The following is a 24513-nucleotide window of genomic DNA, read 5'->3' on the forward strand; positions in this document are numbered from 1 at the left end:
CTCCATTCATTCAGCACCTGGACTCAATCGAAGTCAAGTCATTCAAGACGCTTGACTCGAGTCAGACCAAGTCATGAGAAATGTGACTCGATTCGACTCGAATCATTGCAACACTGCTGTCAACTTACTTACTCACATTTCTCCCACTCATATATGCCATTGACCACTTGCTGGCGCACTCTGACAGACTGACCAATCCCTGGATTCAGCATCAAAACAACTGAAGGTCAGGATGTCCGTCATATAATAAAACCATAGGTTGTCAATTGAACGAATGAGTGCAGGCCTGCAAGGTGCACATTTAAAAAACATGACATGAAAAAATTAAATTACAAATGGGTAAACCCACACCATACTCCTATTCACCTTCCATTGTACCTTATTGAGGTCATAATCGTGACAGCTTTGTGATGTCATACAGTTTCCTTCACATCCAATGCACTTGAGTAACATCATCCATAGGAAGAAACGTGTGCAGCTTGCAGCAAACTATGTTGTTATGTCACCAACTACATTTCAATGACAACTCGAAAATAAAAGTAAAGACTAGTTTGCATACACAACTCAACATACCATTGTTTTGACTTCACTCAAAATCCAAGATAGCTCAACTTGACATGAGTTTGGTTCTGACAGTTTTGACGAACAAAAACTACGACTCTATGTAATAAAAATGAATATTTTCCTGAAACATCACAACTATCAACATTTTCAAAACAGCCATGACATTATGGTAACCAATTTGATGCAACGTGTAATGTGGTGTCAGAAGAATTTTATTAAAGGCATTGACTCAAGTTGACTCAATTCAGAAAGAATAACTTGGTTACAACTCTGCTTCTACGGAAAGCATTCTGCTCATAGTTTATATTTTTCTCAGCTTATTGCTGTTGTTTAAATATAAAGTAATTCTCACAAGAGTGCCACATATTTAGCTTGTTACTGGCAATCAGTGTTGTAACCGAGTCATTCTTTCTGACCCAAGTCAAGTTAACGTTAGTGGTAACTCGATTCAAATCGAGTCAATGCCTTTAATTATTATTTTTGACGCCAGACTATACATTGCATTAAATCGGTAACGTCATAACATTATGGCTGTCTCCAAATTTGTCGGATTTAAACAACGACCGGTCGTAATTAAAAGGAAGGAGCACAAAGTACACATTAAAAAACTTGACACCATTTTAATTACATGAGAAATGCAAATGACAACAAAAACTACAAATGTATTTAAATTAAACTGGAGTTCCTATTCATTTTCCATCGTGCAAATTATGTCACAATCATGACTTGTAAGCTTTGTGATATAAAAACATGATATGAAACATGGTATCAAACATACCTTGTTTATAAATATTATACCAATGTCAACCTAAAGATGAAAGTAAAAATTACTTTGGTTTTAACTCACCACTGTGTGTTTGCTGGAATGTTCTTGTTTCAATCCATCCAGTCATATCCAGCATATCACTGACCTGTTTTAGGTCGAGTTTTCAAATTATGAGGACCAGCATGATGACACTTAATCATAGAACCCAATGATCAACAATCTGAAATAAACAACACGAGTATTACCATTTAATTATTAGCTTATATTCAAATAAACTCATAACAAAAATATAGTTTTTAACGCAATTGCAGCACTGCCATATACAGAAGTCAATACCAGCAATAAATTTACATTCTGAGATAAAACAAGAACAATAGAATAAGAACAATTACTTGGTAACAGCTTCCTGCTATATGTGCATTATGGAAATCTTTCAATAAACAAATGAGCATTATAACCACCAGTTCATGAGTTTCCTTTCAAAAAATCTGAAACAAGGAAGTTAAGGCAGAACGACAAGCTTATGTGAAATAAACAACGACTTTACAGATAAAGTAAAGCGTTATGACGAAAGTAAAACTAAAAGTATTGTCAAAGTGGCTTTTTCAATAAAAATTAAATAAACAATAATACAAATTAATCTTTATCTGTACCTACGACAGCCACCATGTCGATAAAATAACTCGTCGTCTTGTGTGCTAAATATCATTCAGCCACCCAGGGTAGATGTTGTAGCATTAATCAAGCAGTCATTGGGTTGTGCTGTCATCCAAAACTTGCAAGCGTTGTAGATGTCTAAGTTGCCCTACGTGCGAGAGGAAGAATGGATTTTTTGCAGGGAAGCAAATTGGATGACCAATTATTACCATAAGCATGATAGTTAATTTTCCATCAGTCATTTTATTTCCTGATACAATATTAATACCTGTAAATACGAAAAAAAAAAATTTATCACAGCCAATTAGTGATCATGCTTTGTTCTGTGATTTGACTTGATTTAAAACTTTGGCTCCTCATTTTATGAAAATTTGAACAAATCGATAAAAAACAAGCAGTAGAATTACTTTAAATTTATGTAAAAATACAACCAGTGTTAAATAAAAAAATCAAGCAAGTAGGCCGGTAACGTAAGTAAAAAATATTTACTTAAACAAGGTTTTAATCATTCGTTATTTATTTTTGTAGCAAAATAAGAAATAATGCTAAAACTTATCAGACTTTAAAATTAAATCTTGTTTCTTGGAAAATTTAGCTTTACATTTTCTTCTTGTAAACTTGAATAGGATCCTGCCTAAGTATGTCAAGCAACAAACAAAATATTCCTGAACTGGGAAACAAATTTGTTCAAAAAGATTTCAGTGAAAAAGATCTCAGGTTAGCAGAAGAGCTGAGGAAAATCTGCAATGAGAAAGGTAAAGAAAATGATCCCTGTGCATCAGCAGAGATCTTTTATCAAATGGGACTTCTTTATAAAACCAAAAGTCCTGACAAGATAAGTCTAATTCGCAGCGCTGCCCTTCTAAACGCTGCCATTTCCAGGCAACCTTCAAATCCGCAATTTAAAGATGATTTGCAACAGTTATGCACAGAATTGCTCCAAACAGCAGGTGCTAAGAAAATGGATGCTGATTTAATGCAAATATCAGACCAGGCTGCACAAATGATCAAAGAAATGAGAGACACAGTTCAACAAGCATTATCGACATTGGAAACTATCCCTTATGACATCACGATTGAGGAACAAAAACAATTGGAAGTAAAAAATATCCATGACATTAAGTTGATTCAAGAACAAATAACACAGAAGTACGGTGATGTAATGAGATATATAGCAGAGAAATGCAGCGAAATAATGGGCAAGAATCCGTGTGAGTTTTGTATTGCTGCGATGGGATCACTGGCACGATCTGAGGTCACACCTTACTCAGATTTCGAACATATTATTCTGTTAGAAGGAGTGAAAAAAAGGAAAAAACATGAAAAAGTTCTGGAACATTTTCGATGGTTTTCGGTAATCTTCAATATCATCGTGATCAACTTAAAAGAAACAATTATTCCCAGTGTTGCCATTCCAAGTTTAAACGATGTCACCAAAAAAGGCGGGGACTGGTTTTTCGATTCTTATACAACGCGTGGAATATCGTTCGACGGAATGATGCCTTTTGCATGTAAACTACCACTTGCCAGGACAGAAAAGACAAAAAATAAACCGTGGACAACTGAATTGATACAAACAGTAAGTGACATGGTAAAATATTTGGACCAAGAAGAAATTATAAAAAATGGCTACAAGATTCATCAGGTGATTTGTACAACAACACTCATTTATGGCAGCCACACCACATATAGTCTGTTTACTGATCAAGTAAAATCAAGTCTCCAGAACAACAAAGAATCAAATCATGATCTTTTAAAAAAACAACTCAAAGAAGACTTGAAAAATTTTGGTGTATTCGAGAACTTAAATAACCTCTTAGCATCCAGCAAATGCAACATCAAGCGAGTAGTTTATCGAAGTACCAGTATATTTATAGCAGCTTTGGGACAACTATACTCCATTGATAAAGCTTCATCATCTGCGATTATCCAACAACTCCATGAAAACAAGATAATCAATGATGAAACCGCACATCTGCTATCTTATGCTGTTGCTGTTAGCTGCCAAGTCAGACTAAGTTGGTATATGAACAAACAGAGCCAAGATGATTATGTTGGGGAAGATGAGGTTTATCGTGTCACAGATAACCCTTATTCTAAACTGACAGATATTGTAGGCCACAAAAGTTCTGTTGATTACTTCATTATAGCATATAGGTTGCAACAAGTACTCAGAAATGACTTGGATAATCTGAGATGTGACATTACTATTTATCTAACGGATAAATTTCAAATGCTGTTTTTACTTGGACTCTATGATCAAGTTATCAGTGAAACCAAACGATTCTTTGAACACAAACCAGGAAATGCATCACTTGATGATGAACACTGTATAAAATGTCATGAGGCACTTGCATAGTTGCATATTATCGAAAAGATCAAATCAAAGAATCACTTTCTGTGTGGGAGCAGCTGGATCAGCAAGATGTACAGGATGGTATATGGAAAGGATATGTGATGAGTTATAAAGCAAGGTGCTTGATGGAGTTAAATCGACATCAAGAAGCACTTCAGCAAGTTGATGATGTCATAAGTAAAATCCATGACTTGAAAGTGCTTGAGCGATCTAAACATCAATATCAATGGTTGCATCATCTGGTTGGATGATCTGCATCATGTCATACTGGTGTAAACAGCAGATGGGCCAATATCAAGATGCTGTTAAAGAATACAGAGAGGAGTTCAAATATCTTGATCTTCGACATGATCAGAACAAACCTCTTGTTAAACTAAACAAAGAACAAACATTACGTGAAATTGGACGGTGCTTGTATGAGCTTGGTGATTATGATGCTGCTATGGCGAAGGTAGCGCTTGTACGTTGCTGTTGCGATGCTGCGTTGTTACGATGCTGACTCCTTTGCTCAGAAGGTTGCTACTCAGTTGTTTGTTACCTTCGCTCATATATTAAAGGAAAAACAAGTACGACCTTCTTACTTCAAGTCTTTAATCGAACTGATGTCCTGCGCGCAGGCAGTGCAAAACGAAAAAGAGACAGTAAAACGAACTAACAGTGCTTAAATAAACATGTGCTGGGAGCACCGCGAGAGCGCCATCCAGCGACAAACAAACAAAACACCCAACGGCCGCTACATACATCTTTCCTTCCCGGCAAGAAAATAAGAGGGCGGAAAGCGATGAGGATAACACATAATGCGAACTAATAAAACAAAACTGAGATCTAACAAGCACAACTCACATTTTACAAATTTGGGATTATCTCAGCGCCACTGTGTCAACCTATCGTGCAAAAAGAACAATTGTGAGTATGGCAGTAGCGCCAGCAGCGGGAAGGACGTCACCTTCCCAAAAACAGCCACTATGTGTACAGTGTACACCATAACAAAAGAATGCAAAGGAATAATTCTCCACGACAGGAGTTCGCCGTCAGAGAGCATGGCAATTAATGCTGGTAAAATCATGGCAATTAGTGCCGTTAAAAGCATGGCAATTAGGGCCATTAAGATTAGTGTGATAACACAATCGGCAATAGAACGCTATTATACGTAACACCAGATCGTGTGGATTTTTATCAAAGGTTATAATAAGCCCTTGATAAGCACGACAAAATGACAGCTGGGCAATAATCTTTGGTGTAATATTCAAGTTACCCTTGGTAGGCGTAAAAAAAATACACAACAAATGGAAACGCTTATAAATAAACAAAACGCAAACACACATTCACCACTGAGTGTTGGAACACCGCGCAGGCCTCTCGAATGACCTTCCACGCGTCGTGCACTGTTCAGCATGCTGGTTCTCCGCCACCCTCTCATCCGGGGTCAAACAAAGTTTCAACAACACCATCGTTCCGCGGTGGCTTGCAGTTAAAAGCTCGATGAACAAACCTTGCATGGGTTGTAGACATGTCTTCAGAGTTGTAGTCGGAGGTCACCAGAATATATGGCGAAGGTAGAGCTTGTACGTTGCTGTTACGATGCTGCGTTGTTGCGATGCTGACTCCTTTACTCAGAAGGTTGCTACTCAGTTGTTTGTTACCTTCGCTCATATATTAAAGGAAAAACAAGTACGACCTTCTTACTTCAAGTCTTTAATCGAACTGATGTCCTGCGCGCAGGCAGTGCAAAACGAAAAAGAGACAGTAAAACGAACTAACAGTGCTTAAATAAACATGTGCTGGGAGCACCGCGAGAGCGCCATCCAGCGACAAACAAACAAAACACCCAACGGCCGCTACACTGCTATAAGTGAGGTGAAGGAATCACTTGAGATTTGTGAACGAAACAATCTTCCTGTAGAGGAAAAGGGCGATTCCTACTGGTTATTAGGCAACTGTCACTTTGCCAAAGCAGAATATGACACAGCTTTAACATATTTTAAAACAGAACTAGATCTGAGGCTGCACAATGTACCAAGAAGAAAACAAGATTCTGATGAAGACATCAAAGAAACAAGAGACATCATAAATAAGCGTGAAGAGGAACTAGAAATAAAATAAATGTTGTCATTATTATCTGCCTTGCAGCCTACTTATATGTTGCTGGAAGTTACAATGACAAATGCATTTATTGTGCTTAAAAGCTTTTCCATGACATAACTGTACATAGGCCTACATACTTGTAAAGTCATTAACAATGCTTGCTGTCAGACTGTTCTTATAACCCTCTGACCCTAACCTATTGACCTATTGTAACGTTTTACCGTTACTGATATTTTAGTAATGCTTGCTCTGTAGTTTGTATTATCTGTTTTTCACTGAAACCAAAATGAAGCTACTTTCAGGTTTTCCGTTGTCGAAGTCTGGCAAGATTAAGAAAAACCTAAATTTCTGCAATTTGCCAACTTTCATGTCTTCGCCATGAACGTCACGATTTAATTTTCCCACGCTACGATGACTCATGAAAATCATGGAACGAGAAAATGTGATGTCATGAATATTGTCGAAATCTAAACTCATAGAAATCAAAAATTAAAAAGTTGCCGTGATTTGTTCTAAAGCACAAAAAAGGATACGTGACGTCAACCGAAATCAAAGTTTTGATTTTTATTATAACTCTTACAAAGCTTGGCTGGTAACTTAATCTGTGTTTCATTGCTATATAAAAATTGGTTTGTTTCTAAAATAAAACTTAAATCGTTTAATGAATTTATGGTAAGTGGTTTTCTTTGAGCATTGCAATACCAAAGAGAACCACAGTGAAATCACATTGTCCAATACCGTGTAACCGTGACAAGGAGCGCAGCAGAAAGTCAAAACTTATTAGCGAGGGCGTAGTCCGCGTTGTGTTATCAACTGAGAGTTTCTTTAGCCTAAACTCGTGTACTTTGATCCATAAATTTAGGCAACAAAATTTACCCTGTTGTTATAACAACTTTTTTGGTGAAAAACCGTACATAAAAACTAGAAATAGTTTTAAATCTTACACTTTATCTTTTTTCAGCAAGCAAGTCACTCAACAGTCTTTAAAATGTTGTGGACCAAAACAATGGAATAATTTACCTGCCTCTATAAGGGATCTTACATCAACTACTCTTTTTAGTAACAAATTGAAAGCATATTTACTAGAGAGACAGTCTAAGAACATGTACTCCGACTGGCAGCTTGTTCACATTGCTGGTGATAGGTGTTCGATCTTGATGGTGACGCAACGCTTCGGCCTATGTCCTGCCAAACTATCAGCGTAAATTTTGCTCTAAGTTATATTAAATGTGTTTAAATTGCGTGATTTTTGTGTTAAATTGTTGAAATAATGCACGTTTTTGCCCTCGAGGCCCTGTCACATTTGCTCGTCCAGTTTGTGGAAACTGCTGATATGTTTGCGGCCACCTGCATAGCAATTGCTAACAAGTCATTTCATCAGGGGGCAGAACCAGCAAACTTGCATGCTGATGTGTGGAGTAAATTACGCCGTATTTTACTGTTATTAATTTATTGAAAGTATTTTGCTGTTATTGATAAATTTATTGCAAAGTAAACGATAAAACAAGCAACAACATTAGCAGTGTTCATCACAGAAAAACACACGTACGCAGGTACCGACATGTGAAAGCATAGCAGCTATATTTTAGTTTGCGTCTCATTTTTTGTTTTTTTGAGCAAAAAATAATGGACTCGGCGCTGCGCGCCTCGACCGAAACTTACATAAAAAGGAAATTGGTCGGCTTACTTGGGGGAAGAAAGCAAAAGCAACGGCGGACTTGTTGCATATTATGGGCCTACCTCACCAGTTACCATATTAGGTCCTAGGACCTAGATGATAACAGAATAAGCCAGTGCGATTTGGCCCCTCTGCCCAAGCATTGCCGGGAACGCAAACAACCGCTATAAGCTACGTAGGAAGCTGGTCTGTCTACAACTGTATCGTTGATCCCTTGCCTTTCACAATCAGTACTTGCAGCAATGTAGAAAGTCTGATTAATTATATTATCGCCATCTAATATCACTCTACGTTATAGTTTGAAAAACGTTGTGGTTACCTCAAACCACGGTTGTACAGGTTCGGCTTCGTCATGATTAGGTCAATGGCGCCATTACGTCATCAATTTAGTTGCTAGATGCACATTGAAATCCATCAAAATGATCAAGAAGTTTACGAAAGTCAGGAAGCTGATCTTTGGGCATGCAAATTTGAATGAAAAGATCGCACAAGATAGTTGTATAAAGAAAGGGTTGGTTATAATTTGTTATCAAAGCATTAGCGTAAGAATGACAATGAACAAAACTCGATGATCACAAAGTAAAAATGAAAACACAAAAAAAGATTTCAAGTCATGAATAAATAAATAAACACAGAAGTGAAATAAACTTAGACACGGAAAGCTGGTTTTGGCCTGAATGTGCTTACTGAATTACTAATTTGCGGAAAGCGAGAAATTATGCGATATTGTTCAATTTCAACCTTTTTGATAAAAAACTCAACGTACCAGGTGAAATTTAGCAAACATTTGTGGAAGCATCGACTTACACAAAAATAATCTAATTTTAATAAAAATTCAGTTTTTAACAAACCTGGAATAAGTTTTCGCCGTTTTAATCCATTAAATCGCCCGCTGCAGGTGTTTACGTCGCGTAATTCCGCAAAGTAGGCTACTCCCGTCCTTACACGCATATCGTGGCACATTATATGAAAATATAAAAACCGTTGAGCAAAGTAGCCACGGAAACATATTTCAAATTTTGGTTGCGCGTGGTTAACAATGGCATGTCAGTAATGCTTTACAGGATAACAATTACATGGCTGTGAAAAGATGTAACGCATAAACGGTACACTTGTTATTTTCGAAGGCCGCTTAATTCTATCTCTATTAATGCAGTGAAAGTTGAAGACATTTGACGGCATTTACAGCCTTCGTCGAACCGACAAGGCGCGAAAATTTCATACAACACGAAAAATCGGAAATTGACCATGGCGAGAAAAATAGAAACGCGCCTTGTCGAAATTAATTAATCAATGAGTCTGATTTCAATTAATTTAACTATTTACGTTGGCGTGCGTGGGCATAAGGTCGAAAAAATGTGGAAAATGCATGAATATTCTGTAAAAACTGTAAAAAAAATCCAAGTTGAGAAAGCAGGATCAACCGTAATATGAGATAAAATGCATTACACCATCCGACATGAACATATGAAGCAGAAGCATTCACATCTGTTGTGTTATTTGAACTTGGCGTTTTAAATATGGTAAAATCACAAACAAATCTCAAAGAAAAACACTATTAAAAACAGCTAAAATGGAAATAACTTAAAAATTAGTACATTTTTGCGGCCATAGGTCTAAATCTTCATCACAAACTGTAAGGCTTTAAGCGCTGTTATTCAATGGGCAAGTCTTTCTTTTTCTTTCACAATAACCTAGGCAGCAAAATACAACGAAGAAACTAAACTTACTTCGAATTTCTTTGGTTAAAAATTTTCGAAGGCAAAGAAAAACATTTTCAACATTTAAAAGCTTAACCTAACCGACTAGTGCCACAAAATCACAAATATTTGCTTTAGGCAGGCGGAGAGTAGGACATCTTCATTTAAACACTGGCAGAAACTTAGACTCAAACACTAGAAACAGTTAATGTAAAAACAGAAACGAAAAACGGCTAAAATTGTTAGGAATTTAACGTTGACTGTATAATTTTCGAAGCCAAATCTTCGGCGTAATTTACGACGCTGATTCGGAATCGTACAACCGTCTCCGACTGACGACGAAGTCCCGAGTCATTCTTTGACTTTAGAATGGGCTTGCGTTGAATATGCGGACAGGACCCTGAACGTCTTACTCGCGACTTCGCCACATCTTTGAAGAAAAAAATATTTTTAGTACAGGGGATACCGGTAAGGGGACTGGTCACTGGTCAGAAATGGAAAGGCGAAACAATTTCATAAACATAAACATTTCATAATTTGATGCAAGTTTTACTTTTCAAAAATTTTCTTCATTAAAGTAAATTTTATATTCTTGGGAGCTGTACCAATAACTTTTTTTAAACAACTAAACTAACGAAATTTCAAATCGAAAACGTTGCAAATTACCATGTTCTGTTGTAAAGAAAAATCCTGGGCTAGTGCGATCATTTTCAAGGACAGAGAGAGAATAAAGAAGTTGATCTGCAAAATGGTAAAGACCCCGTTTCCACACAATTTCATCAGTGGCCGATCGAGGAGTCACAGATTCACTGAAAAATAATTGTTTTGTGCTTATGCCCAGGCCCTTACATGAAGACTGTGATATTATTTATTAATTAGAAAAAATTAGCGCGGTTAACTAACGACAGCTCTTATCGCCAGGATCATTCTTTCAAAACAAGAAAATTTCATTTTAGAAAGTTGACAGAAAGGCAAGCAAGACCGTAAAAATTTCTCCACCATTATTTGCGGAGTACACAACAATCCTTCTAAATTGGAAAGTCAGACAACTCACTACCAATCATTCATTATTCCCAGCAATAAAACTGTCCTTATGATTCACAGCCTCAACTACATCAATAGATGAAAAGTTTGACAACTGACTTTATGGTTGTTTGGCAACCAACATCTGACACTGACAGTTTCACCAGTAAAACTTTAATCTAGGTTGTCAGCAACTTCTGTTTTGTTTAATGTCAATTGTTCCTTCTTAAAGTTAAACTTATTGAGCCTTTCAACGACTGGTTTTTGTAACACTGATCAAGAACCAAGCCGAACCAAGCCAAGCAAAGCCTTTTCACCAAGCCTATCCCCTACAAAGTTCTACTATGACCATTGTGACGTGTTCCCGTCGATCAAAATAGTACAGTATGTATGTAGAAATTAAACTGATATTGAACGATTTCCTTTCACTTCAAATGTTTTCTTACAATAGACACAAACCACCAAGGCAATTGCAACAAATTCTATGCGAAAGAAATAGTTAATGCATATAGAAACGAAAGGAAAGCTTTTATAAATTGCTCATATAGCCATAGACATTACAAATGGTTTAACCAATTGAGCACTAACCTGCCTGCATCATAGCACTCGTAACTGCATCCCAGTTGCAAACTCGAAGTTGACGACGTCTTACTGTGAGACTAAAACACAATACAACTTTAGAGACAAAGTAGATCTACCGGCCATGAGAAATGCATGGCTTCAATTTTGTGTATATGGTACCATAGTATATTTGCAAAGCACAAAAGGTGAAGTTTTAACATATCCAACACGACAAGTTTGACAATAAACAACATGACGACAGCCTACCAACAAATTGTTCTTTTATTTACTTACTGCATAACAGGGTGTCTCCCACACAAGATTTTGCATTATCTGCGACGCGTAGAACTCAGCGGTTTCTACCGTAATTTTTGAACTTTCCTGCTGCTTTGGTGTCACAATCCTTAACACATAGAATTGAAATTTTTTTAAATAATATAATACCAGTGCACAACAGAAATAATTCTAACAGCTAGACCATTTAAAATTTCAGTTAAGTCTATCAAAAACAATAATATTGTGATAATCTATTAATCTTGAACATACAGATGAAATAGATTATATTGACTAGAATATACGTACAGACAAAAGAATGTGCAAAGATAAGAAAGCTTAATAACTACAAGAACAATTCACCTGTCCAATACAGATTCTTCAGCTGTTTCAATAATATCCCTTGCTAGGTTATTGGAGTACCAAGCCAATAGGTCCGACTCCGTGTCTTCTACTGCTTTATTTTCCTTTGGAATTATTTCAGTCATAATCTGGTCGGTTATATGTTGGGCAAATGTGTCGATTAAGTTCTTTGACACAGCTTCATAGCTACCTAGCATATGGTACGCCAAGTTATTGGCGTCTGTAATAAGGTGGATGAAAAAATCCCGAAACACTCGCAAGGACAGTTTTTCAGCGTACAATGTAGCGACTTCTTCAATACATTTGCGTCTTGGTGCACTGATCACAGCGGCATGAACAGCATCGGCTACAATTCTATCACAATAGTCCGTAAGACCGCTGTCACACACTTCAACCACTTCAGAAAGAATGCCATTGACCAGATTGTCGGCATATTCATTAAATTTTTGAATTTTTCTGGCTTCGTTTAACGAAGGCAGGGCAGCAGTCAAAGAGCCGACAGTGATTTCACTGGCAAGTTTATCGGCATAATTTTCGAGATGAACCTGTTGTAGCATAGAATTGCGCATTGAGTGGTCATCCAGGCTCCTAATTATTGACAGAAAAAGACTGTCCATGTATTCCTGTATAAGTTTGTTGTCCAGCGGCTTCGTTACTTGGAACATGATGTTTTGAACTAAGTCCTGGGCAAACTTCTCCGCGCATGTATTTGGCAGCATAAGATCGAAAGGAATAGTTTGATCTAGGTCGTAATCAAATGCTTCAACTGCCTGGGCAAAAGTTACTTTATGAAAAGTTGGTTTGACATCCCTTCTGTAAGATTGCCGCAGAATCACTTCCATCGATAATTGATCTGCACCAAGCAACTTTGTGAACCTATCAGTCGGGCTACTTAAGTAGCAAAAACTTCTGGCAAAGCAAAAAAGCAAGCTAAAGCATGACAATTAAGCTTAAAACATCAGCATTGACAAACAAATTTACGTAAGGAGTACACGCAAAAAATACTAGTTAGTATTTCCACACAATTGCTGGAATATTTTTCTTGTCTTTCAGTTTGCAAAAGGATTTTATGACACTGACAAGCTTTTTTTTTATTCAGAATACTTCAGTTTTCACCAAGCCTAATTTTTACAAAGTTCTGACAACGACCATTGTGACGTGTTTGCAAGTACAAACCAAAACATTTTTATTTTAAAACAATAAATAGTTCAACATTATCAGGTTTTGCAGACAAGCAAGTCCACATTTACTTTCACAAAAATTCAATTTTGGTCTCAAGTGTTGAATTACTGCACTCTGTCACCCAACAAACATGTCTGCTCATTGAGTCAGTTCAATTAACTTGGTTAAAAATCAGTAAACGACAGATGACAATTTTAAAAGTATAGGAGGGAATTTTCTGGCGCAGATGGTCAGTTTGGGGTATTTGATATATTTTAAGTAGACCTTGGCGTATTTATCAGGCATGTTGAAAGAAAACTTGAATTGATGGTGTGCACTGAAACCTTAACTCTTTGTTTATTTGTTATAAATTGGTGCCCAAACAACCAGTTTTTCTTGGTTTATTTGTTATAAATCGGAGTAATCAGTAAAATATTTGGCATGAATGTTGATAAATCTTGTGCACGTAAGTGCCACACTTGCCACGATGGTTGTTCATCCATTTATGAGTCTCATGCGTGCATGTGCCACACTTTCCACTAGGCCAGCGATTCCCAAAGTGGCTTCCATGAGCTACTATCTGGTTTTAAGCTAAACTGCTGAATATGAATAAAATGATTATTGATTACCAATGACATTGAAAGGCATCTCAGCAGCAATTGTTAACCGAATATCATACTTTCGAAACTTGTAGAGCAAAAATAATTACTGGGTATAGAATTCTTTCAAGATTACAGAAACGCCAATGGAGTCAACAGCAACAAACTACGAAAATTTCATAAAAATTGCATCTGATAGTCTCTTAAAGGCCAAATTTGAAGAAGATCCAATAGCTATTTTCTGGGAAAATTTAATTGAACGATATGAGCAATTATGAAAACAAGCTATGCGAGAGCTATTACAGATTCTATCGGCGTACAAATCAGATTTTTCCTGATATAATACCACAAATGAAAATTAAAGACCAAGTATTGTGCCAGGCTGCTATGCTACATCATTTATGAGTATTCAACTAATGTAGGTTTATCAAATATTAAACCAAACTTTTCAGAGTTGTTGCACTTTAAAAAACAAATGCATTCCTCCCAATAAGACGTTGTGTTCGTTGTTAAGTTTTTAATGGTTAATGGTTTTGCTCACTATACATAACATTAATAAGAGAGAGAGAATTTATTCTTCGCCATTTAATTAATAAATTACACAAATTACCATAACAAAAATTAATGTTTGGCAAAGATCCACGATTTAGGTAAAAATGTTAATGTTTACTTGACGGTTCTGTTGTATTGGGAGGTTCCTGTTCAACTCAAACAACCTTGCAGTGTTCCGCAGGCAAAAAAGTTTTGAAAGCACTCGACTAGGCTATGGTCCAAATAGCCTAGTTCTATTTTTTTCACATTCCTCCAAGCTATCAGCACGACATTGGTTCTTTAGTTTTGTATGATCTTGTTCAAATTTCAAAATGTATTGAAACCACTGAACACAAGTAGGCTAATCTAATCTTATATGTGTTTATAGCCTCTACTGCCTAAGCTAATCTGCACGTAGCACGTTGTGAATATTCATGGTGTCTTATCGTTATTATAGTCATAGAACGGGTCTAGTGCACATGTGCAAAGCCACAAGATGCATTTGCATACTACACCCCATCAGCTACTCAAAGCGTGACGTCATCTGGCAGTGCACTACTGCACTGGAGATTCATAGAACTATAGTTCTGCACTTATAGGGTGACTGAACTCATTGGATGGTGAAAGGAAACAGCGGCATGGCCTAGGTCGGAGCAGCATTAATTTACGGATAATCGGAATAGGGTAACAATTATTTATCATTTGGTTACATGGTATGATATGTTATTGTTTGTCCTTGGATCGAAGTAAGTCTTTGTACAAGTTCAACCCCGGGATGATTTAAAATTGCTCGAGCCCCGGTTACTGACCTAGTCACACATTTTTTATTTTGATTTTGTGATTTTTTAATATAGCTTTGTTCGAATTTAAAACTGTCCTCTGAATAGGAGCAAGTGTCGTTAACGCCATGTCCAAGGGCATTACAGCAGTATGACGCCACTGGGTATCGAACACGGAACCTGAGCCGCATTAATTACGAGGCCAAAGCTCGTAGGTTTCATTATGCTTGCACGTCGTAAGCCTTTGTTGGCTCATTGTTTGCTGGTGGGTTTGCCATTTTATCACGCTATAATAGTTAGTATTTTATTTTACGTTCCCCATAAGCAATAACGAAAAATAAGCAATACAACACAATACAATAAGAGGAATTATGAAACACATAAAAGAGAGTAAATCGTATTGTATCGTTTATTTTTTGTCATCGTCAGTAGGGGAACGAAAAATGAAATGCTAACCATTATAACATATAAACATCACATATGAACATGGTAACAACAACAATCAATGAGTTGCTTAAGATTAGTGCAAAATAAAACTCTCTTTATTGCTTAAATCAAAAAATACAAATGTTTATAACAAAAAAATAAACTGCTTATAAAATTACTTGCTTCCAAAACATTTTTTTGCAGATAACAAAAAATTATACTCTGAAAAATAGAAATAAGAAACAACAAAATAAGTTATTTAAACATTATGACATCACAATGACGATTTATTTTCTATGTTTTAAACTTAGTAAAGTGCGGTGTGATGTGACCTGCAAGCGTTAACCGAATAACCGCCACATCAGGAAATCATAATGTCTTCGCGCGAGTCGTTAGGTAATGTAAAAGCCGTACCAAGACAAAAAACAAAACATATTTTTGCATCGATAACAAAGTCTAAAGAATTTCACGTCATCAGAGTAGTTCTTGGAGCAGTTTTTGGGGGATATATGGGACATGGTAAGTCGCTAGCCTCACAGGGAGCCTAGTAGGCCTACAGTTCAACGGCAGGATATCAGCTTGCATTTCAGTTTCACATTTTATTATGCTAAACCGAGATATTTTGGTACAGTTGTAATCGGTTTGCCAAAACGACTCAGTCAAACTTGCTATCTCTCGGCCTTTTTAATAGGCTACTACCAAATGATGTTTTCTGGGGCATTCCTAGAAGAGGAAGCCTGGCTAAAAAACTGGGTTTACTGGACCATAGTCCTCTCCTCTTCGTTTGGTTGCGCTGTATCAGTACAGCTGCGTTGCATTGCTGCTCTTTGCATACCTACGATGCTTGGAAAAAGTGGAAGAAGTGTGTTACACGCGCTGGTTATTACTTGGATATTGGCAGGTAAATCAGCATTGTCTCGCGTATTCTTTCATTTAAGCTTCCGTTACAAGACAGCTTAAAGAAATTCTGACTCGTCTGTCTTTAAATAGGCCCTGCTGCTAACATCATCTATCACGGCGGGGAAGCCATTCACAGCATGACTTGCATTGCAAAAATGCAAAGCAAACAAATGGGTGAACTTATTCATATTCTACACGCACCAGTTACAGTTGGCCTTCGGGGACTAGTGGTAAGCTCAAGGTTGTTAAGTGTCAAAAACTCTTTAGGCCATTATTATGGAATCATTATGCGTTACTATACCGCTATTCTTTGTGATGTTTCTGGAATGTTGATATTCTACCGTAAGTTATTTCATAGCAACTACCGTAAACTATCTTGTTGTAGCCGGGAACCGGGAACGTGAATGTGACTTACCATGTGTAAATCAAGTAATTTAGTAGACGACACACATACCGCTGCAAACTAGCATACCGAGAAATTTGTAGGGGGCTTGTGCAATTTGAAATGATATTGTACGTTTGCAATATTTACTGTTTAAAATTTAAGGAATGCTATGTTAGTTTAGACTTTAGACGTTGTAAATGTCATATTTTTGTGTGTTTAGCCTACTTACCCCTGAGAACTAAAACAACTTGACCAAGTGGCAAGTTGGAAACAAATAGCCAACAATTTTTGGCTTACTTGTACATAATGTAATACATTTGACAAGGCACCCAGTTCAAAGCATATTAAGTTCTTCAAAAATATCGGTCCATTGTTACAATGTAGCGATTGAGCTCGCCTGCCACCTGCTAGTTGCATGTTGCTAGTTGCACGAAAAAAGATATGATAACCAGATAACCGTTATGAAATCTTTGAATAAAGTATCATCCGTGTTCTAACTGGGTTGAGTTTGCGTTTGTGGTGGGGAAGCAAGTTGGCATGGTGCACTGTCAGAATATTTATCCTAAGCATAAGGCAAGTCTTTATTGTACGACTTGAGGTCGGTAATTATTGCGCATCGCTCGAGCTCCGTTTCCCAAGCTAGTCCTTACCAAAATTCCAATAGATATATACTATTTTGTATTTTTTAATTTTTTTTATTTTTATTATATTGCATTCTTATATTAGCATCGTAATCGTTATAGTTTTGTATACGTTAGGTGGAGGCTGATGTCACGAACAAGACGGAAAAGGAATTACAAAAGAAAACGGACAACTTGGATGCTGAATTGTGGGAAAACGGAGATGGCGTCAACCCTAAAGTAATAAAGGAACACAAGGAAAAGGGAGATATTGCCGGAAAACTCCAGGGAGATGCTGAATACAGATGTGTCGGTACACAGAAATCAGTGTTATTGCTGTTAACTTTTTTCCACGATATTATAGACCAGGGCTTCCCAAACTTTTTTGCTCGCGACCCCTTTCAAATTTCTGAAGTTTTTCGGGATCCTTCATGTTTAAATTGATCAGCAGTGCGAAATATACATTAGTCATTAGTGACATTTATTGAGATGCAAAGACTGAATTCAAGCAACCAGAACTCAAAGCCTACTTACTACTTTACACATATGTAGGCTACTGGAAACAAAAAAGCACACACATTTATTCAGTGTGATTGGTCCGACTGCTTTCTGCTACAAAGCAAGTCCAGCCGTGGCTCAATATCTGTTAATGCTGGTCTCAAGGTGGTTTCAATGTTGATTAGGCTGGAACGATATTTTGTTTTGATTGTATTTTGTACTTCGTGTTAGATTGGTATACGCTGTGCGACCCCTGAAGTTCGTTACGCGACCCCCAGTTTGGGAAGCCCTGTTATAGACTACACCTTAGTTGTGATGATAGTGAAATACCATATTTGGACTTCATTTTACCCAAATCTACTTCTACTGTTGAGTAGTTTTTTCCTGTGAGACCGTAAAGGCTTTAGTTTTTTTCTAGATCTTTTTGAACACGGTGTCACTGAATGCAAGAGATTAATGAAAGCGACAGAAAAGGATTGTCGCGAGGCCATAGGAATACCGGTAGTGCGAGACGTTCTTTGTGTCGTTCTCAAAGCCACTTTCGTATGCAATATTGTTCGCAGTTAAGTTGATGATAGTCTGCACGTTGTACAGTCGCAACGACCCAGCTATCTTAGAGCATTGTGACGTGGTGGTCTATCGACCAAGGCGTTTTGTTCATTCATTATTAGAATAAAAAGAAAATTAATCTTTAAAGTAAAATAATGATTGGTTGACCGAAAGTAAAGTTAACATTCAACTCTGTGAGTTAACCAAGGATTTATTACCCGAAATTACTAAACGATAAATGCTGATACGAAAGAAAGCATTAAAAATGTCTTCCTCTATTTTCCACTCCCAAAGGTTTCGACGGTTGGTGTCGTGATCTACCTTCAGTCGATGAAAAGGAAGTCAACAAAAATTACAGCCAAATGGGTCAGTTGTCCAGAGATTTGAAGAGAGAATATGGGACCGATATAAAGTGGAAGGTAGCATGGCGCCTTGCTTTGTTGAGTAAATCGGTTGTCTTACGCCAAGCGCCTCGATGATGGCTTTTTAGGTGCCAGTCGTGAGAGAAGAAACTGCTGTGCTATCTGTTGACGAAATTGCTGGCAAGGTCGACCGCGATTTGCAGCAAAAACGGATTTTGTTCCATTTCTTGTCCGCATTGATCAAGAAAATTGTGGGAATTTCTTTTATCTTTGTTATAGCTTCGTGAGTCATAGTTATGTTACTTTGATCACTTGGTCAATTTTAGAGGTAGGCTACAGTATAGGCTATTTCTGTACTATTTGATTTTTGGTCATATTTTGGCCATATTTGGTGGTTTTTTTGTCGTCTATTACTTTTGCATCTAATCTCATACCGCTTAAATAGAGCCACCTCTTACAACACTAGCTACCTGACCGACTTTAGGTTCGATAACTTGTATGTGACGTCATACTTCAGAAGAAAAGACGAAGAAAGAAAAATACAGGCAAGCAAGTCAATTTATGTTATAAAAACAGACCATTGATTATAAGATTTTTCAAGGCTCCAATCGTCGTGGCAGGCTATTTTACCTCGTCTAAAATGGACGTGTTATAGCTACTTTTGTGCCCGTATTTGTTACAGTTGTCATTGAAAATATAACCAAAAGTTCATTTCCAACATACTGCTTCATATTCTCCTTTGCATAGGGGAGACGACATTTGCTTCCTCTTACGCGGATGGAGAAAAATAATCTGATATCGCCGGCAGCAATCCAACTTACAAAATCCGAGCAAAAGTCTATGGTGGGAGCCTGAACCTTGTTCTTTAAAACTTTGACATGTTACATGTTACTTTGACATGTTATTGTTACAAGTTACTCTGACATGTTACTCTGACGTTTTATTGTTACAAGTTACTCTGACATGTTACATGTTACTTTGACATGTTACGGCATCTGACTTGTTTGTTTTTATTCTATTAGGTGTGGTTACGCATGAAAATCTTTTGGTTTTGTTCAGGTTATTAAGGTGCTAAAACTGGTGGCCGAGATTCTTTTCAACTCGGTGCTTTACCTTTTCGATTACGTCATATATTACATTTTACATCTTATCCGAACCCACGCCAGGGTTGACGTAACAATTACGGGAAAGCACATACTAGAAGGTGTTAGTGAAAAATTTTTAAAATCATTGGGAGTGACGACCGTAACGGTTTGCGTTTTTTCACCCAGTACACGTCCAAGGCTACCGTACGGTGGCGCTATTACTGAAGGCATTGTTTCTCCCATTAGCTGACAACGCACACTTGGTTGAAACCAACTCGTCAAATATAGGTTTGGCTAAAACATGTTAAATTAAAGGCTAGGCTAATTTCCAAATTCGAAAACACTTAAACTATATATACTGTATATATAAAAATTTTGACATCTTGCCATTGACCCTTTCATACTGGTTTAGACTGCCTTCCGAGACCAAAGCGGCTTCCAAATTCGGAAATATATTGGGTTGCTGGACTTTATTTTTTCATGTTACTGACCATCCTACTTGAAGCCTACGCACTACGTCTCCGTCACGTGATCGCTTCGCTGGCCTATCACAGACGAGAGAAGAAGCGCATCGTTTTACTTTACAGCGACCTCTTGCGGCGACGAAAGAATCATGTTTATCATATCAAGCTCACTGTTATGAAGCTGGCGCGGAATTTCCGCCTGAAAGTCAGTGGTGTATAGTTTAGTCTAAGCAGCGTTAAGCATGTCTTATAAACCATAGCAATATTAGTACTAATTTTTATTAATGCAAATTTCACAGGTATTCAGCCTCTATAAGTGGTGAAATACAGTATATGAAACTAATTGCCTTGTCGCCTGGACCCTGTGCTTACTCAGTTTTTCTATGACGTCATAATAGGTGCTTTTAATGCGCAGCAACGTTACTCCTTGCTGCAAGCTTTCAAACTGCGGTGGCCAAGTATCGACCCTTGCTTTAAGCTTCTTGGTATTGGCGCAATGCGCTGTTTAATATGTGACGATGCGGAGAGCGAACGTAAGAAGCTGACCCGGTGCGAGGAGCAAAAATGCGGCGCCTGGTATTGCAAGATCTGCTGGTTGGAAGTAGGGGTAAGCATTTCATTTATATAGCTGTCATTCCGAATACTTTATTACTGCTTCTGAACAATTAAGCCAAACGATGTGGTACTGTGAAGGCGACTTAGTAGCAAAAATCCATAGACTTCGTAAAAACATCATTGAAGCAAGGTCCGGGAAACCATCCCGTTCTGTAGGGGCGGCCGGAGCTAGAAGTCACAGTTTTCCTATTTTCGAGAACTAAATTTAGTACCTAGAAGTAACCGAACTGTGTGATGCGTATATCGATACAAGCAGACCGTCTGCTTTTCTAAGAAGTCATTTTATTGTCACGGTTGCGGTTTTTTTTCGGGATGGTTTACAATGATTTGAAACAACACTGTTAATTGTGAAAGCCTACCGTTGCTGTACTGGTAGTCGGTTATATGCTTTGTGAGGAAAGAATTCGCAGTGGCATATTTAGTCTGTTATTCACTATTTTTTATAAAACTTACGTCACAGATTGAAATGAAGCGCTAGCAATTACTTTCGTAACCGGTAGTTTTTCTTCAGCAGCGTATCATGTTTGGAGTTTAGGTCAAAAGTTCTTGCTGCTCTTCTAACAGTCTTTTGGCCATATTAAAATACACGAACTGCACTTGGCATAATAGGCCTATATATCTTGATATTAAGCCCACCACTATTACTGGTTTTCTCGTAATGACACTGTACCATGGTGGGACAATCTGCACACACACAAGACAAAATTCTGATTTTGCGATATTAAAATCATTTACGGTTTTCCTATTGTTGTTATAACGTGTGACTACATGCTTCACTTAGTATGTTAGCTGCCTCATATCGACATCTTCAACATCAACTTTAACTGGAGTGATATCCTTTTCAGCGGCTTGTACCTCGTTCTGTTTTGTGATGCTTAAAGGGTTGCGAACTTACTAGCCGTGATAAACTCCTTGAAGGAAACAACGTTTGTAACTTAATTAACGTTTAAAATGTTACTTTTATTACTTATTATTATTACTTGTATTATTACTTATCCAACTACAAGCCCCAAACTATATTCACGAAAAGACATGGTAATGAAATGACACAAATCCACATCAGCCTACGAATAAAAAAATTTCTCACATTACAATTGATGGTTAAAGCGTAACAGGTGTTGTGATTAGCAACCCATGTGACTTTTAGCGCTGGCCCCCCTAACAATAATGGTTATGACGCACTTTAGAACGTGAAAGCTAATTGGTGCTGTGGGAAGTACCAATTTGGTGGGACAGGTGTAAAAGTCCAAGTCTGTTTTACGTCACATTTTGCTTAAAATTGGGGTAAACCGTTGAAAGCCGCAACAAGGTTAAGTATGTTGTGCATTGTATAAACCCAAAAAAATTGTTTGACGAAGTAAGATGTATTTCACAAGCTATTTACGTTTGACCTGACAGCGACGTCTTTAGCATCAAGCGTAAGTGTAAGTTACCTTACGCTTGATATCGCCAATGAGTTGTAAAGCGTATCAGGTTACACTTGCATACTGGCCAAATTACAGGAATGCTGCTGGGCTTGCAAAAATTATCAACCTACTGAAGAAGAAATTATGAGAAAACGATTTGAAGAATATGGCTACGATGAAGGAGAGAATGAATCTGAAGAAAATACTGAAGAATCAGAAGAAGAAAGTTGGACCGCTTCTAGTTAAACAAATCCGTCTTTTCATTGCACGCCTACGTCAGCTTGCGCTGTATCTCCTGAATGTTCTTGTATTTTATTATGTAAGTCACGATTTTTTCTTTTTGGACTTTTTCCTCTCTTCTTGCGCTTTTTTCTTTTTCTCTCTCTCCTCCCTCGATTGTCTGTCCTGTTGTGGAGATGGGAACAGGATAAGACTGCTCATGCAAAGCGCGGCAAACGTGAAAAGACCATTTATCCCGCTGGCTATCCTGAAAAAAGATAAAACTTCCTCATTTCAGTAATATGAATTCCATCTCCAGCCAACTTGTAGAGACAGTTCGCATTATAATGCTAGCTACTCTGGAAATATGAAAGAATTACAGAGGTGTTCGTAACGCATAGGCTACTGTATGAGACCATAATCATCACACATGCTTCAACTTCTGAACACCTAGCATTAAAAGCACCCGAATACCTGATATTTCAATAAGATTTTTGCTAGAAAATCGTAGGCAGACTTGCATAGCTAACAATGAGTATTGGAGCGTTTCATAGCGTTACGTATGCGCTATATGAGCGTTACTTTGTGAGCGTATGCGCTTCAAGTCAATTGGCACAAGCTGCCAGAATACGATGGATGCTCAATTACCGTAAAGTTAATTTATGAGTCATCTTAGGCATACAGCCAGGAATGCGATCACACTAGAGTTACCATTGTGAAGAATATATTTCAGCCATAGGCAATAATCGAAATAGTTGCTATTTAGTTGTAGTTCCGTCGCAGAGATTAGTTAAAGCAATACCTTACCTGCACAGTGGCTGAGCCAGCATGAAAAGCACGGCTATGTTCACCATAGCTCTTCTGTCGGTGACGATCAACCCCTGACGGTAGCGGTACATAAAGATGCCAAAATAACAAGCTGTAACCATGCCATACTGCGCGGCTTCGTTAGGTCCAGCCGACATATTAATGATATCGATCCTACCGTAGTTTCACTACCTCAAAGCACACAATGGTTAAAAGTACCACAATATAATGACGTTTACTTTTAGCTCGCGAAATACTGCATTGTGCACGTTTGCTGCTAATAATTTGCTGAATTGCTACTTGTTGATTTCCCGAACGCTTGCTAAACTAATTATCTTATAAAGTTGGAATAATTTGTTGTAAATAATTTACAGATATGGATAAATTAAAATCGCAACAAACTAGGTAGGTTAGGGACAACAAGCGGAATGTGTAAGTATTTTGTCAAAACATAACTTTTAGGTTGTCCGGCTGATTGGAACTAATTCGCTATTACTGGAACAAATTCATTCAGACTTTTAGTGTGTAGTAACTCACCTGTCGCGGAAGTTGCAAAGGTTGTAAAAAAAAAACCTTAGCCTTTCTCCTGGAGCGCCTAACTACCGGTAGTTGATCGCGGACAGATACTAAGTCGACTGCGAGGCCATAAGAAAAAATGAAGTTTTTTTATCTGTAGCTGTTTGTTTTGGGATAACTTTAATTTTTAATAGTCTTTGTGGACTAGTGTTACGTTACTGTTGTTACTTTTACAATTTGACCAACGCAACTTTTTATAAAGAAATTTAACCCCTTCTTTAAGGTTTTACGCATTTTCATTCGTTCGTCTGAATTAAGTTTGCTATATATATTTCATTGTGACACCACAAGGTATTTTACGTTACGTGCAAGGTTATATTGAGGTAACTTGAAAACGTTTGAAATTAGCAAGTAAGAAATACAGGAACTGAAATGTGTGGATTTGCGATGTTGACACTAGACTGGTAGACCGCGGGAACTTCTCTACTTAAAAAGCAGACCTTAAGTTAAAAAGGTTACGCACTCCTGTCATAGAGAATTAACGACTTGGGAAAACCACTTAAAT

At 37.5% G+C, this 24513-nt stretch overlaps 4 protein-coding genes across 5 annotated transcripts; 2 read left to right on the forward strand and 2 right to left on the reverse strand.

Annotated features, from left to right (window-relative positions):
* Positions 1-2627: 2627 nt before the first annotated feature.
* Positions 2628-4346, forward strand: LOC143470680 (uncharacterized). Its single transcript, XM_076968945.1, has one exon. It carries the CDS (start codon positions 2628-2630, stop codon positions 4344-4346), a length of 1719 nt encoding a protein of 572 aa, XP_076825060.1.
* A 4256-nt stretch (positions 4347-8602) lies between these two features.
* On the reverse strand, positions 8603-13058 carry LOC143470204 (uncharacterized). The gene is made up of 5 exons (XM_076968183.1): positions 12027-13058; positions 11685-11793; positions 11418-11488; positions 10473-10615; positions 8603-10236 (listed from the first exon to the last, which is right to left on the reverse strand). Exons 1-5 carry the CDS (start codon positions 12866-12868, stop codon positions 10049-10051), a joined length of 1353 nt encoding a protein of 450 aa, XP_076824298.1. The 5' UTR covers positions 12869-13058; the 3' UTR covers positions 8603-10048.
* A 2809-nt stretch (positions 13059-15867) lies between these two features.
* LOC143470201 (E3 ubiquitin-protein ligase DCST1-like) lies at positions 15868-22652 on the forward strand. 2 transcript variants are annotated; one of them, XR_013119317.1, is made up of 14 exons: positions 15868-16041; positions 16214-16423; positions 16513-16652; positions 17566-17740; positions 18344-18487; positions 18769-18893; positions 18965-19119; positions 19282-19381; positions 19584-19679; positions 19896-20040; positions 20108-20209; positions 20334-20590; positions 20784-20992; positions 22503-22642. XR_013119317.1 is itself a non-coding variant. In XM_076968178.1 (14 exons), the coding sequence occupies exons 1-14, from the start codon at positions 15897-15899 to the stop codon at positions 22650-22652; spliced, it is 2136 nt and encodes a 711-aa protein (XP_076824293.1). In that variant the 5' UTR covers positions 15868-15896. The 2 variants fall into 2 exon arrangements, 1 of the variants encoding a protein (XP_076824293.1); XM_076968178.1 differs by having other exon boundaries at positions 20801-20992; positions 22503-22652.
* A 45-nt stretch (positions 22653-22697) lies between these two features.
* On the reverse strand, positions 22698-23590 carry LOC143470226 (uncharacterized). The gene is made up of 2 exons (XM_076968211.1): positions 23433-23590; positions 22698-22893 (listed from the first exon to the last, which is right to left on the reverse strand). The coding sequence occupies exons 1-2, from the start codon at positions 23588-23590 to the stop codon at positions 22731-22733; spliced, it is 321 nt and encodes a 106-aa protein (XP_076824326.1). The 3' UTR covers positions 22698-22730.
* Positions 23591-24513: the final 923 nt, after the last annotated feature.

This window comes from Clavelina lepadiformis, chromosome 9 (assembly GCF_947623445.1).
Source record: "Clavelina lepadiformis chromosome 9, kaClaLepa1.1, whole genome shotgun sequence".
NCBI lineage: Eukaryota > Metazoa > Chordata > Ascidiacea > Aplousobranchia > Clavelinidae > Clavelina > Clavelina lepadiformis.